This window comes from Hippocampus zosterae, chromosome 3, assembly GCF_025434085.1.
Source record: "Hippocampus zosterae strain Florida chromosome 3, ASM2543408v3, whole genome shotgun sequence".
Lineage (NCBI taxonomy): Eukaryota > Metazoa > Chordata > Actinopteri > Syngnathiformes > Syngnathidae > Hippocampus > Hippocampus zosterae.
Window position 1 is genome coordinate 4,418,986 of NC_067453.1, and position 14,887 is coordinate 4,433,872.

At 52.7% G+C, this 14,887-nt stretch overlaps 1 protein-coding gene and 1 long non-coding RNA gene across 2 annotated transcripts in view; both read right to left on the minus strand.

The window, feature by feature from the left end:
* Positions 1–2,686: 2,686 nt before the first annotated feature.
* On the minus strand, positions 2,687–3,358 carry LOC127597784 (uncharacterized). Its single transcript, XR_007961747.1, has 3 exons — positions 3,268–3,358; positions 3,086–3,199; positions 2,687–2,999 (listed from the first exon to the last, which is right to left on the minus strand). It is a non-coding gene; the product is annotated as an uncharacterized LOC127597784 (long non-coding RNA).
* A 7,548-nt stretch (positions 3,359–10,906) lies between these two features.
* The window catches only part of chst6 (carbohydrate sulfotransferase 6), a 33,154-nt gene continuing 29,173 nt past the window's right edge, over positions 10,907–14,887 (minus strand). Inside the window, exon 3 of the mRNA XM_052060955.1 lies at positions 10,907–12,622. Within this exon, the coding sequence (XP_051916915.1) occupies positions 12,180–12,622 (443 nt within the window). The 3' untranslated portion in view covers positions 10,907–12,179. The remainder of the gene's footprint in view (positions 12,623–14,887) is intronic.

Consider the following 14,887-nt stretch of genomic DNA (forward strand, 5'->3'; position numbering starts at 1 on the left):
TGCCAATTATGGAGCAGAGACGCAAATCATCCACCGTGTGGGGCCATTTTGATGTCCTGGAGAATACGGTATTAATTATTTATATTTTCAAATCGCCTTCTGTCGCCAAGAGCTTCTCGGCGAGAGGCACTCGCAGAGTGCGTCTCAGATTTTTGACATGTGTTGTACCATTCTAATTCAAATACATTTCAAGGTAACTCTTAGTTACTTCTTATTCACATTTCATTACAGGTGAAATGTCGAATTTGCCGGGTCGAATGTCATACACCAACAGAAGCACCTCCACCATGCTGAGGCATTATCGGGCCAAGCATGAGAATGAAGTTCGCGATACACCCAGTATTACGCCAAGTATACAAACGTTAACTCATCTTTTCACGGTTGCTATGTTGATGATTAATTGGCAATCAGTAATTATTATTGGTTGACTCTCCACTCCATGTTTGACAATCAAGCTTCCAGGAAGCGACTGCTCGATCAGGCACTGCTGAACTTCATTATCAAGGATTGCCAGCCCCTCAGCATTGTGGAGAGTGAAGGGTTCAAAGAGCTGATTCAGCTCCTTGAACCCTCATATGTTTTGCCGACGAGAAAGGTCTGTCTGAAAGTTCCATAAAGTAGTAGATGAATCCCATATAATGTTTGCTTTTGGTTTAATTTTCAGACCACTTCGCAAAAGATCTGCGATCCCTAGGCTCAAAGGTGCTAATCAAACCGTCGGCAATTCCTAGTGGATCGCAGTGAAGTCCGTAAGGGAGCCTGCACGCCGAATTGACGGGACTTTCCATCACTGGATAGTTGGTGCGAAGTGGTAATGACCTTCGGGTCAGCAAAATCCCGCGGGACCCCGTCCGGCGGTATACAAATCCACCGCAGTCCTGGCGTTAAGCGCCTAGCAAGGCGGCGGACCGGATCCCCAAGCCGACCATCCACCTTGGGTTATGAAGGAATGCCCACCCTTCAAAATAAAACACAGGGCCCGGCGCACCCTCGGGTCAACCTCGGGTGCTGCAGACCCACTGGACCACCACCGTCGGCCACCGCGCTGCCGTGGACCCTGGCCACGGGGTCGAAGTGCGGGGGCGGGGTTGCGACCCGTCCCCCTCCCTCACGCTACATAGCCCCCAGGATGGCGATTTCTCCCCCCTCCCCCTCCTGCCCCCTCAACCCGTGTCCCCCTTCTCCCGATCCCCTTCACCTCAAGAAGTCCGGCGGCGATGGCACGGGGCGTCGGGGACAGGCTCAGATGAGGGCCCACGTCCCTAGTTCCACAACCACACGTCGGCGGCCGTGGCACGATGGTCGCTCCCCTTGCAAACTGGTGATGGTGCAGGGGAGAGGCAGCGACCACGGTGGCGGAGCAGGACTCTTTAGTCGTAGCGCTGCTCCCCTCAATCCGAGGAAGGGCCAATAAAAGGCGGCCGAAACACGCCCATCACCGCCACCGATCGGCTGGAGACCCGCCTCCAGCAGATTCATCCTTCATGCGGGCGAAAAAAAAACAAATACAATAACCGGACTGCTTTCCTGGAAATCGGCGCTTGGAATGTACGAACCCTGATGGACAACGCAAGAGCAAATAGACCGGAGCGCAGGACTGCCCTCATCGCCCTTGAGATTCAGAAGCTCGGCCTGGACATTGTTGCCCTCTCCGAGACCCGTCTCCCTGGTGCCGGGCAGATCGAGGAGCCTCGGCACGGGTACACCTTCTTCTGGAGCGGATGAGCTGTGGAGGAGAGAAGAATTCACGGTGTAGGGTTCTGCATTAAGTCACATCTGGTTGGGATCACAACATCATCCCCGTAAGAACTTATGAGACACTCATGTCCATCACTCTACCTCTATGTCAATCCCAATCCCTTGTGATCATCAGCGCCTATGCACCTACCCTGGACGCCTCGGAGGAGGCGAAGGAGTCCTTCTATGCCGCGCTGCGTGGCCTGATCCTCCGCGTCAACCCCCGGGATAAGCTCTTGGTTCTGGGGGATTTCAACGCGCGGGTGGGCCGGGACCATCAGCTTTGGGGAGGGATTCTGGGGAAGGAAGGCGTTGGCAACTGCAACGAAAATGGAGAACTACTCCTTGGTCTCTGCGCAGAGACGGAAATGGTAATAACCAACACACTGTTTCAGATGGCCAACAAGCACAAGACCACCTGGCAACATCCAAGATCCGGCCACTGGCACCTGATCGATTACGTCCTTACCCGCATCTGCGACCGAGCGGACGTCATGGTCACGAGGGCAATCCGCTCCATGGATGACGGATGGTCCGATCACAGGCTGGTAGCCTCAAGACTTAGGCTAAAGATCGCGCCTGCGAAAAGAAGGAAGAAGATCCCCAAGAGGATACGTTTCAATGTTGGGCTTCTGAGGAATCCCGAAGTCCTCGAACAGTACCAGACGTCCCTCGCGGACAAACTGGACACTCAACCTCGGACCCTTCCTGCCACTGTCCACTCAGACTGGGAGCACTTGAAAACTGCGCTCACCAAATCTGCGGAAGAGGTCCTCGGTATCCAGAAGAGGAGAAATCCCGATTGGTTTGCCGAAAACCTGGAAGAAATTGAGCCACTGATTTCAAGAAAGAGAGAGGCTTGCATTGCATGGCAGAACTGTATTTCCTCCAAGAGACTTGAAGAAGTCTACCGGGCGGCAGAGAGTGAAGCACAGAGAGACTTCCGGAGGATCCAAAATCAATGGTGGGTCAACTTTGCCCACCAAATGCAGAGTTTCGCTGACCGTCACGATACCAGATCCTTCTTCGAAGCAACGAGGAAGATCATCGGTCCGGCTCACAGTCCTCCAATGGCTGTGAAGGCAAAGGATGGCACAATCCTGCAGGAAAAGGAGGATACTCACCAGCGATGGAAGGAGCATTTCATGGAGCTCCTGAACCGTCCGACATGCGCAGCAGACGGCTTCCTCGATCCTGTCCCCCATCTCCCTGTGCAACACTGGATGACGGAGCTGCCGACTCTCCGGGAGATCTCCGGAGCCCTGAGGAGGATGAAGAAGAACAAAGCTGCTGGAGTTGACGACATCCCCGTAGAACTTTTACAAGCTGGGGGTGCACCTCTCCTCACCCGCCTCCACACCTTCATCCTTCAATGCTGGGTCGAGGAGACGGTGCCTGGAGAACTGAAGGACTCCGTCATCGTCACGATATTCAAGAAGGGCGACAAACTCGACTGTGGAAACTATCGTGGAATTTACCTGCTGTCAACTGCTGGAAAACTCATCTGTCGTATACTGGCGACCGACTCACCTGTCTCGCTGAGCGGGTTCTTCCGGAGTCCCAGGCGGGCTTCCGTCCAGGCAGGGGAACCGCGGACATGGTGTTCTGCGCCAGGCAGCTCCTGGAGAAGTACCTGGAGCAGCGGAGGGAGTTCCACGCCATCTTTTATGATCTGGCCAAAGCCCGAACAGCACTCGGGAAAGTGCTGGAACGTCAAGGCTGCCCCCCCAAATTCATATCCCTCATCCGGATGTTTCACGACGGCATGAAGGGTTGCTGATGACAATGCTGCGGTCTCCAACTCCTCCGGGGGCCTCCAGCTCCGCGGCGTACAGGACCTTTGGCCTCTCCGTCAACACCAAAAAGACAAAGACCCTCCATCTGAACCATCAGCCACCCCAAATCACCATAGACGACGAACCCATCGAGCAGGTCTCGGCGTTCCCTTACCTGGGTAGCATTATCCAGCAGGACGCCGGCCTCACGGAGGACCTCACTCACCGTATCCAGGCAGCCCACACAGCCTTTGGACGCCTTGGTCGTCGGGTCTTCAGGAATCACGCCATTTCCACCAACACGAAGATCATGGTGTATAAGTCTGTCGTCCTCCCGACCCTTCTCTATGGCGCCGAATGTTGGACCCTCTATCGGAGCAGCATCAAGAGGCTCGAGAGGTTCCACCAAGGACGACTTCGATCTCTCCTCAACGTTTCCTGGGAGGAGAGATTGACTAATAATGAGATCCTCACCCGGGCTGGCCTCACGAGTATCGAGGCCATGATCACCTTGGCCCAACTGCGGTGGGCCGGCCACGTGCAGCGGATGAGCGACAATCGTCTCCCGAAGCAGCTCCTCTACGCGGAGTTGCTGGAGGGCACCCGTCCCCGCGGAGCCCCGAAAAGACAATTCAAAGACCAGCTAAAGGGTCATCTTCAGCGGAGCCGTATTCCCCCGGCACAGTGGGCTGGCCTGGCCGCGGATCGGGTGGCCTGGCGTGGGGCTGTGCGGGGCGGGGTCCGGGTCTTCGAGACTCGACGCGTCGCTGCAGAGGAGGACCGACGAGCGCGGAGGAAGGAGAGGGCCCTGCAACCACCCGGCCCCCCAACCCACTTCTGTCAATCCTGCGGGCGGGGTTTTCGGGGAAGACTGGGCCTCCACAGTCATCGGAGACACAAGCACCAGGAGCCGTCGCCCTGTCCTGGGGGCCGCATTCCTCGATAACGAGGGCCTTCACCGACCGACCGAATTTTCAGACCATCAAGAAAATGGTCTGCGACAAATATAAGGAGGAACGGGAAAAATGAAAATGGAAGTACAGCAAGCTGGGGCAGTGAGTATAACGACTGACATGTGGACCTCTGTGAACATGGAGGCCTACTTGGCACTCACCTGTCACTACATTAATGCAAATATGCAGTTGTGTTCATCAGTGTTGGGAGTACAATATTTTCCACAAAATCACACTGCTGACAATTTGGCCCAGGTCAAAAGGGGCATGATGAAGTACTGGGCCATAACCAACAAAGTAAAGTGCCTTGTGACTGACGCAGCACCGAACATGATCGCATCCACTAGACACCTCCAAATACGCCACTCAATTTGCATTGCACATAGTCTTAATTCATTAGTTAGAAAATCGTGCGATCAGGTCCCTGCACTTACAGACATTAGGAACAAAGGTCGGCACATTGTTACATATTTCCGTTCAAGCACTACAACCAAGGAGAAGCTTGCTCAGGTGCAGCAACAGATGGGGCGTCCAACCCTGAAACTTATCAATGAGGTGCCAACACGCTGGAACAGTACCTATGAAATGCTGTCAAGGCTGCATGGTGAGAGGGAACCAGTGTGGGTATCTCTGGCCTCCCTAAAGACAGATTTGGCTCCACTGACAGCTGATGAGTTCACCATCATAGGAGAAGCACTAGTTGTGCTTTCTCCATTCCATCAAGCTACAGTGGAGTTGTCTGAAGAGAGGAAAGTTTCAGGTTCAAAGGTCATCCCGATGATGAAAATGCTTTATCATCCACTTGAGCGCCACGCTTCAACCCTGCACACACAGCCAGTCATACAACTCCACGAACACCTCAAGCGTCGAGTCACAGAAAAGTTTGATATCCCGTACTTCCGAAGCACCCACGACAGAACTCCCTGAGGAACGCCTTCTCCAAGTCCACAAAATAAATTAGATTGGTTGGTTGAATTCCTATGCCCCTTCGAGGACCCTGTCGAGTGTGGAGAGCTGGTCTACTGTTCCATGGTCTGGCCCAAACCCAAAATATTCTTCCTGAATCTGGGATTCGACTTCCTGACAGACCCTCCTCTCAGCAGAGGTATGGGTTTGAAGTATTTGATCATGTTCACAATTTGTATTGACCAGTGGTTAAGGGAGTGGAGACATGAAAAGCTTCCTCTGTCCCGAAAACGCCTGCTGCAAGGTTGCACAGCCCTCTCTACAGAGCAGCGTCAGTGGCATTTTCAAGGCAATCTCTGTTTGTATTGGTGTGGGTGAGGGCTGTAAGGAGCGACGGCCCGGCGAAATGAAGTGAAGTACTCGAAGAGCGGTGGTACACTGTTCTTTATTCAGCACACGTACGATCATTTATATACCAGCAAAGCGGACGTTAGTGTAAACAAACGTCCAGCCCACCCGGGGGCTGTGATTGGTTGGTAGCGAGCGGCAGCGGGGGCCGCCGATTGGCTGATCAGTCTCGCGGCGCGAAATTCAAATGTCAGAGTTCTCAGAGGGCATTTGTGGTTGCTACAAATACTCCCCTGTTAGAAAGTCCTTGGCAGGCTGAGTCCGAATTAGGATAGTGATTAAAGTTCATGGTTGGGCGTGCAGGCGGTCGGGCGGGCGGACGGCGCGTCCGGCTCGAGTGATGGTCAGCGGCGCGGGTTCGTCGTCGTCGTGGTAGGCCGGTTTCAGGCGGTCGATTGAGACCCAATCCTGTCGACCATGGATGTTGAGGCGGTAGGCCTTGTCGTTACGTTGCTCCACGGCGTACGGGCCGCGGTATGGTCGAGTTAGAGGCGGGCGGTGGGCGTCGTTCCTTACGAAAACGTGAGTACAGGTTAACAGCGACTTCGGTACTCGTCTGCTGCGCTGGTCTTGGTAGGTCTGGAGTACGGGTCGGTACTTTCCGACGGTGCGTCGGAGATCGGCGAGATAGGCCGTGGAGTCGGCGGCGTCTTGGCTGGACGGGAAGAACTCCCCGGGAACGGCGATGGTTTCACCGAATACCATCTCGGCTGAGGAGACACCGAGACCTTCTTTCGGAGTCGTCCGCATTCCGAGAAGTACCCAGGGCAATTGGGCACTCCAGTCTGGTCCGGTGCAGCGGGCCATGAGCGCTGCCTTCAACGTGCGGTGAGTGCGCTCGGCCATTCCGTTGGCGGCGGGGTTGAAAGCAGTCGTATGATGCACAGTCGTTCCCATGAGCTGACCAAGGGCGGTCCAGAGCTGTGACGTGAATGAAGAACCTCGGTCGGAGGTGATATCGTCAGGGACTCCGAATCTGCTGACCCAGCCTTGGAGAAGGGCGGCGGCGCAGTCTTGTGCAGTGGCTCCTTTCATTGGGATCGCCTCAGGCCATCGAGTCGACCGCTCGGTGGACGTGAAGAGATACTGGTAGCCGTCTGAAGGTGGCAGCGGTCCAACTATGTCGACGTGAAGATGGCCGAAGCGACGTCGGGGTTGTGGAAACTGGCCGATACCGGATTCTGTATGTTGGCCGATCTTACTGGCTTGGCATTGGAGGCAGTTGCGAGCCCAGGCTCGTACGTCTTTGTTGATTCCATGCCATACAAACTTCTCGGTCATCAGTTTGGCGGTTGATCTTCCAGACGGGTGTGACAAACCATGGATAATATCGAACATTTGACGTCGGAGCGTTTTCGGGATGAGTGGCCGAGGGCGTTGCCTGCTCACATCGCAGAGTAAGGTGCGTCCGTCGTCGCCAAACGGTACGTCTTCCCATCTCAGGCCTGTGACGGACTGACGATAGTCAGCGGTGCCCTTCTGATCAGCCACTTGGGCGTCGGCGATGGCTCCGTAGTCGACGCCAAGATGGACGGCGTTGATTTCCACTCGTGACAGGGCGTCGGCTACTGGATTCTTTTCACCAGGGACGTACTCTATCTCGCATCCGAATTCTGCGATGGCGGAGAGATGACGCTGCTGATGGGCGGACCACGGGTCCCCAGCTTTGGTGAAGGCGTGTACGAGGGGGCGGTGGTCGGTACGGATCTTGAACGGCGTTCCTTCCAGCAGGTGGCGGAAATGTCGCACAGCCAGGTATACGGCGAGAAGTTCGCGGTCGAACGTACTGTATCGGGTTTCAGGTTGGCGTAACTTCTGACTGAAGAATCCCAGAGGCTGCGGGATACCGTTGATGACTTGCTCCACCACACCTCCTACAGCAACGTTACTTGCGTCGGTCGTCAGTTGAAGCGGAGCCGCCGGCTTCGGGAATGTCAATGTCGCGGCCTTGGCGAGGGCGGCTTTCGTAGCTTCGAACGATTTGCTCTGGGCGGGGGTCCATTCCAGGTGTTTCGGGTTGCCGCTGAGCGCATCGTATAGCGGGGCCATGACGTGGGCGAGGCGAGGCAGGAAACGATGGTAATAGTTCACCATCCCAGTGAACTCTTGGAGAGTCTTGATCGTTTTCGGCGTAGGGAACTTGTGGATGGCGTTGACTTTAGCGGGCAGGGGGCGGACTCCGGAAACGTCGATCTCGTAACCGAGGAACTCTACTTTCGATGCGCCGAAAACGCACTTGTCTCGTCGTACTACCAAGCCGTTGTCGCGGAGCAGTTGGAGGACGTTTCGGACGTGGTCGTGATGTTCTGCCTTCGTCTTCGAATGGATGAGGATGTCGTCGACGTAACATACACAGTACGACAGTTCGCCGAGGATGCTGTCCATGAGGCGTTGAAAGGTGGCGCCGGAGTTGCGAAGACCGAACGTTGAGTAGTAGAAGACGTAGGAGCCGAACGGCGTGATGATCGCTGTTTTGGGGACGTCGGGCTCGTGGACGGGAACTTGAAAATAACCTTTCAAGAGGTCCAGTTTCGTGAAGTATCTGGCGCCGTCCAACTCGTTGGTGATGTCCGCGATGTTGGGTAGGGGATAGTGATCCGGTTCCGTCTTCACATTCAGCAGGCGGTAGTCTCCACACGGCCGCCATGAACCGTCAGTCTTTTTTACCATGTGCAGCGGTGATGCCCATGGACTGGATGCTTTCTTGCAGAGTCCCATCCTTTCCATTTCGGCGAAAGCTTGTTTGGCGGCCTTGAGTTTGTCGGGCGAGAGGCGTCGGAACTTGGAATAGACGGGTGGTCCTTTTGTCTCGATATGGTGGAAGATTCCGTGTTTCGCTGCTTTCCCCGGCGTCTGGTGAAGTTCGGGTTTGAAAACGTCGGCGTACTCGGTTAGTAGGTGCTCGTATGGGTCGTTGGTTGTGAATGCACAGACGTTGACGTTTTCTTGGACCCGGGCGACGAGGTCGGTGGACTGGAACGATTGGAGATTCAGCATTCTTCGGTTGCCGACATCGACCAGTAGGTTATGGTGCCCGAGGAAATCGGCTCCGAGCAGTGGTGTCCTCACGTCAGCGATAATGAAGTCCCAGGTGTATCGGCGGTTGGCGATCTTGATGTGGATGCGGCGGCATCCATACGTGGCGATGGGCGTACCATTGGCGGCCACGAGTTTGACTTGGCATGGCTGGTTGTGACGTCGGTTTTGGTCTGTGGCGGGGTAGATGGAGCGGCATGCTCCGGTGTCGACCAGGAATTCGCGATTGGAGATGGCATCGGTGACGTAGAACCCCTGGTTCGGGTTGGCGATCGTGCAAACGTAACTGTGATGAGGGCGCCACGCCGCCGGCGTTACTGTCGGCGGGTGGCCGTGGCGTTTTTTGAGAACTTGCAGTTCGGGAGGCAGTTTCTCGCGTCTCTGCCGAACTTGTCATGGTAGCTGCAAATACCAGACGGTAGCATGTAGCCGCGGGACCACTGGTTCTGGGGCGGAGCTTGACGGCGATCATGCGGTGGGCCTGGACGGTGGCGCACGGCATTGATGTCTGCGTCCACAATGGTCGGGGCTAGTGCGCTGCAGGCGGCGGCGACCGGCGTCGATTTCTCGGCGGCTCTGGCTGCGGTAATCAGGTCATCGGCTTTGGCGACTAGCGCGGACATTGACAGTGTATTGGCGTCGTGGAGGGCGGCGCGAACTGAGGACGGGATGGACTGTAGCCATAGCTCGCGCATGAGGTCGACTTTGCGAGGCTGGCCAGTAGACGGATCGGCGCCGGGTAGTCGGGCGAGTGACTGCATCTCGTTCCACAAACTGAGAGCTGTGCGGTCGCCTAGATCCTGACTGGGCATGGCGAGCAGTCGTTTGGCGCGGGCGCTGACGGTAAGAGTATACTCTTTCAGCAGGTGATCTTTCAACGAGTCGTACGTGATTTTGCCGTCTTGTTGGTCCAACCATGCCGAAACGTGCTGGAAAACGCCGTCGGGGACGGCTTCTAAGACGTAGTCCGCTTTTGTTCTCGGATCTGTGACTTTCCGGAGGCGGAATTGTACTTCGGCCCGGCGAAACCAGGAAACGGGTTCCTGAGTGCTGAAAGGCGGCAGTTTCACCGAGACGGCGTGGATTGCGAGGTTGTTGTCGGACGGCGTCTGCGGGGGTGGAGTTGTCGACATCTTGAGTCTCGAAGGTTGCGTGTTGAGAACGGCGAAGGGTCACCAGTTGTAAGGAGCGACGGCCCGGCGAAATGAAGTGAAGGTCTCGAAGAGCGGTGGTACACTGTTCTTTATTCAGCACACGTACGATCATTTATATAACAGCAAAGCGGACGTTAGTGTAAACAAACGTCCAGCCCACCCGGGGGCTGTGATTGGTTGGTAGCGAGCGGCAGCGGGGGCCGCCGATTGGCTGATCAGTCTCGCGGCGCGAAATTCAAATGTCAGAGTTCTCAGAGGGCATTTGTGGTTGCTACAGGGCATATGTTCAGACGCTATTAAAAATATGCCCCTCAGGAGTTAGCAGGAGGGCACTGCTGAGCCAATCCAAATAGGATCCTCTAATCTACAGACCTTTGCTCCAGGTACAGCTATCTTTTGGGACCCAGCACCCACACAACTTTGGCGGTACTTATTGACTCAGGTGCAGACATGGAACTAATTGATGAGGAACTTGCAGATCAACTTAGCCTGAACCTTCAGAATCCTTAGTAGCAGGAAAAGCACTCAACAACCACTTGCTCTCCCGCATTAATCATCAAATCAAACCGGTCAAGTCAAGTCAAGTCAACAATATTTATAGAGCACTTTCAAACAGCCATCGCTACATACAAAGTGCTGTACATGGTGCAATTTAACATGCACAATAGACAGTAAGACAAATCGGTAATAAAGGCAATAAAAGCACCAAACAGTAAAACCAAGAACACATCTAAGTCATGCTGAGTCGAATGCCAAAGAATACAAGTGAGTCTTGAGAAGGGCTTTGAAAATGGGCAGGGAGGAGGCTTGCCAATGTTCAGTGGGAGGTCATTCCAGAGAGAGGGACCAGGGTAAAGGTTTCAAGGGTAAATGTTTGAAAACTATGCATTAACAATGAACATTATTCATGAAAAAGAAAAAGATGTAGTCAATTTAATAATTTACGGTATTACACATTCTCTCTCTCTCTCTCTCACTCTCTTTCTCTGCCTTCAAAGGCAAGATGTATCTTCCTTTTCTAGGTTGAGTTAGACAAGAGTAGGAATTTGCATACAGTATGAATTATGGTAACACTTAGTAACAACGGAAGTGACAACAGTACGTGACAAACCAAGCCAGGAGGAAACAAAATTACAATACTTCCCTGCTTTGACATGGACAGGCTGAGACGGAAACAAACACAAACAAAAACAACATAAAAACAAGGCTATGTACCAAAAGGGGGCATGCTAAACTCTTACAAGAACAGAAACAAAAGAAAACACAAGAAAACTGGCGACCCAAATCATAGAATGTATCGAAAATTTTCCTTGGAATAATGGCTTGAACAAGGCGAATTATCTAAGGCCCAGTGGTTGGAATGACAGTCTTTAAGTAGTGGCATAATCATGATGGGAAACATGTGTGTGGCTGAACGGAAATGCCCACCGCTCCAGCTGGAACTCGGACAAAAACACATGGAACATGACAATGACTAGATAATTCAGAAATATATTCCTCCATGGCATCTCGTTCTGGGACTAATAGGGGAAAAAAACTACCCAGAGGTGGTGAGGTACCAGGAAGCAAGTCAATGACACAATCATATGGCCTATCAAGGCAAACTTAATGAAAAGGTTCGAGCTGGATGAAGGAGTGCAGTCATGGGTCAGCAGAGTGAAGAGGAGGGGGCTCAGTATTCTTCATGATGGTGATGGAGGTGTTGCTGCTGACCCGAACTGCCTGTAGTCTCCCTGTCAGGAATTCCAACATCCAGTTGCACAGGGAGGTGTTGAGCCCCAGGTGATCCAGTTTGTGGATGAGCTGCTTTGGGATGATAGTGTTGAATGCTGAGCTGAAATCAATGAACACATTCTGATGTGTGAGTTCTTGGTCTCCAGGTGGGTGAGGAGTGAGTGGAAGGCAGTGGAGATGGTGTCTGCAGTCGATCTGTTTGACCGATATAGGAACTGGTAGGGATCTCAGGCGGGGGAGAGGGCAGACTTGATGTGCTGCATGACTAACCGCTCGAAGCACTTCATGAGGATGGGGGTGAGTGCAACCAGGCGATAATCATTGTAGCTGGAGGCAGATGACTTCTTTGGGACCGGGGCGATGGTGGTAGCTTTGAGGCATGTGGGGACAACAGCCAGGCTCAGTGAGGTGTTGAAGATGTGAAGTCATCTGTGAGCTCCTCAGCACAGTCTGTCAGGACACGACCAGGAATGATGTCAGGACCTGCTGCTTTCCGTGCATTTGTGCCTCTGAGGGAATGCCTCACCCGAGAAAAGCGTCAGCACCTGGTCGCCAGAAGGAGGTGGGGTCTTCTGTGCTGGGGTGTTGTTGTCTACCTCAAAGCGGGCGAAGAAATCGTTCAGGCTGTTTAGCAGAGAGATGGAGCTGTCACAGGTTTGTGGAGAGTACTTGGTGATGGTCTGGATCCCCCACCCCAGGTTCCTGGTGTCTCTGCTGTCATTGAAATGGTCTGCAATCCTCCTGGAATATTGTCTCGTGCCCAGTGTGGTGTCTTGTGACAGGTTGGCCCTGGCAGTCCTTAGGCCCACCACGTCTCCAGCTCTGAAGGCCATGTTCCTGGCCCTCAGGAGCCTGTGGATCTCACCTGTCAGCCATGGCCTCAGATTGGCCCAGATGGTGATGGTTCTGGTGACTGTGACTATGGGGCAGAAGAGAGGTAGCCTTGGCTTTGTTAACTTTAACTTATTTCAGATCATAGTAATCGAGGGAGACTGCAGGCAGGTTAGGGAACAGTTCTGATTCTGATTCACCCAATGAGTTGGAGGGGTAACATTGGGGCCTAGCTGCACAGAGGCAGTGAGAAAGACAAGACTAACTCCAATCCCTTATACGATGAACCAATTAGTGTGAGGGTTGAGCTTCTGAAGCCAAGTATAACCCAAAATGAGATGTTGCATGGGAGACTGGGCAACTTTGAACTGGATAATTTCCTGGTCATTTTCTTGAAATCAATATGTTGGCCGTAAGAAAGACGGCTTCTCATTAAGGCCACTCCCATCCTGTCTGAAAGAAATCAAAACCTGGATGGCACAAAATTTCTTGAAATTCAACAAAAAGAAGACAGAGGTGATATTGTTTGGTCCCAGTGGCCCTTGTACATTCCATCCTGTAGACTTGGGCCCCCTGTCTCCTTATCTTAAGTCAACAGTCTCAAACTTGGGCCTTAAACTGGACAGTGATTTCAAACTCGATCGGCAAACTGGTGCCGTTGTTAAATCCAGCTTCTTTCACCTTAGACAGCTGGCCAAAATAAAACCTCTACTCTCACATGAACACTTTGAGACAGTAATTCATGCCTTTGTCACATCCCGGCTCGATTACTGCAATGCCCTTTATTTTGGAGTCAGCCAGTCCTCCATTAAGCGCCTTCAGCTGGTCCAGAATGCCGCTGCTCGCCTCTTGACTGGTACTCGTAAGAAGGAGCATAACTTCTACTCTGGCATCCCTTCACTGGCTCCCCATTCATTTTAGAGTTATTTTCAAGATCTTCCTCTTTATTTTCAAGTCTCTGAATAATCTCACGCCACCATACCTCTCTGAGCTCATCCGCCCCTACACACCTGCCCGGCACCTCAGGTCTGTGGACCAGACATTATTAGAAGCACCAAGAACTAAACTGAGGCTCAGAGGGGATCGAGCGTTTTCTGTTGCTGGTCCCTCTCTCTGGAATGACCTCCCACTGAACATTCGGCAAGCCTCCTCCCTGCCCATTTTCAAAGCCCTTCTCAAGACCCACTTGTATTCTTTGGCATTCGACTCAGCATGACTTAGATTTGTTCTTGGTTTTACTGTTTGGTGCTTTTATTGCCTTTATTACCGATTTGTCTTACTGTCTATTGTGCATGTTAAATTGCACCATGTACAGCACTTTTTATGTAGCGATGGCTGTTTGAAAGTGCTCTATAAATATTGTTGACTTGACTTGACTTGACCGGTTTGATTTGATGATTAATGCGGGAGAGCAAGTGGTTGTTGAGTGCTTTTCCTGCTACTAAGGATTCTGAAGGTTCAGGCTAAGTTGATCTGCAAGTTCCTCATCAATTAGTTCCATGTCTGCACCTGAGTCAATAAGTACCGCCAAAGTTGTGTGGGTGCTGGGTCCCAAAAGATAGCTGCACCTGGAGCAAAGGTCTGTAGATTAGATGATCCTATTTGGATTGGCTCAGCAGTGCCCTCCTGCTAACTCCTGAGGGGCATATTTTTAATAGCGTCTGAACATATGCCCTCACCCACACCAATACAAACAGAGATTGCCTTGAAAATGCCACTGACGCTGCTCTGTAGAGAGGGCTGTGCAACCTTGCAGCAGGCGTTTTCGGGACAGAGGAAGCTTTTCATGTCTCCACTCCCTTAACCACTGGTCAATACATATTGTGAACATGATCAAATACTTCAAACCCATACCTCTGCTGAGAGGAGGGTCTGTCAGGAAGTCGAATCCCAGATTCAGGAAGAATATTTTGGGTTTGGGCCAGACCATGGAACAGTAGACCAGCTCTCCACACTCGACAGGGTCCTCGAAGGGGCATAGGAATTCAACCAACCAATCTAATTTATTTTGTGGACTTGGAGAAGGCGTTCCTCAGGGAGTTCTGTCGTGGGTGCTTCGGAAGTACGGGATATCAAACTTTTATAGTGTTGTATCTACCACTGATCACTTTGTAGCAACCACAAATGCCCTCTGAGGACTCTGATATTTGAATTTCGTACTGTGAGACTGATCAGCCAATCGGCGGCCCCGCTGCCGCTCGCTACCAACCAATCACAGCCCCCGGCTTGGCTAGCGGCCCCGGAATCCATCTTGATCCAATCACTTGACGTTTGTTACGCTAAGGTCCGCTTTGCTGGTATATAAATGATCGTATGTTTGCTAATATCAGTCATTGTACCACAGCTCTTCGAG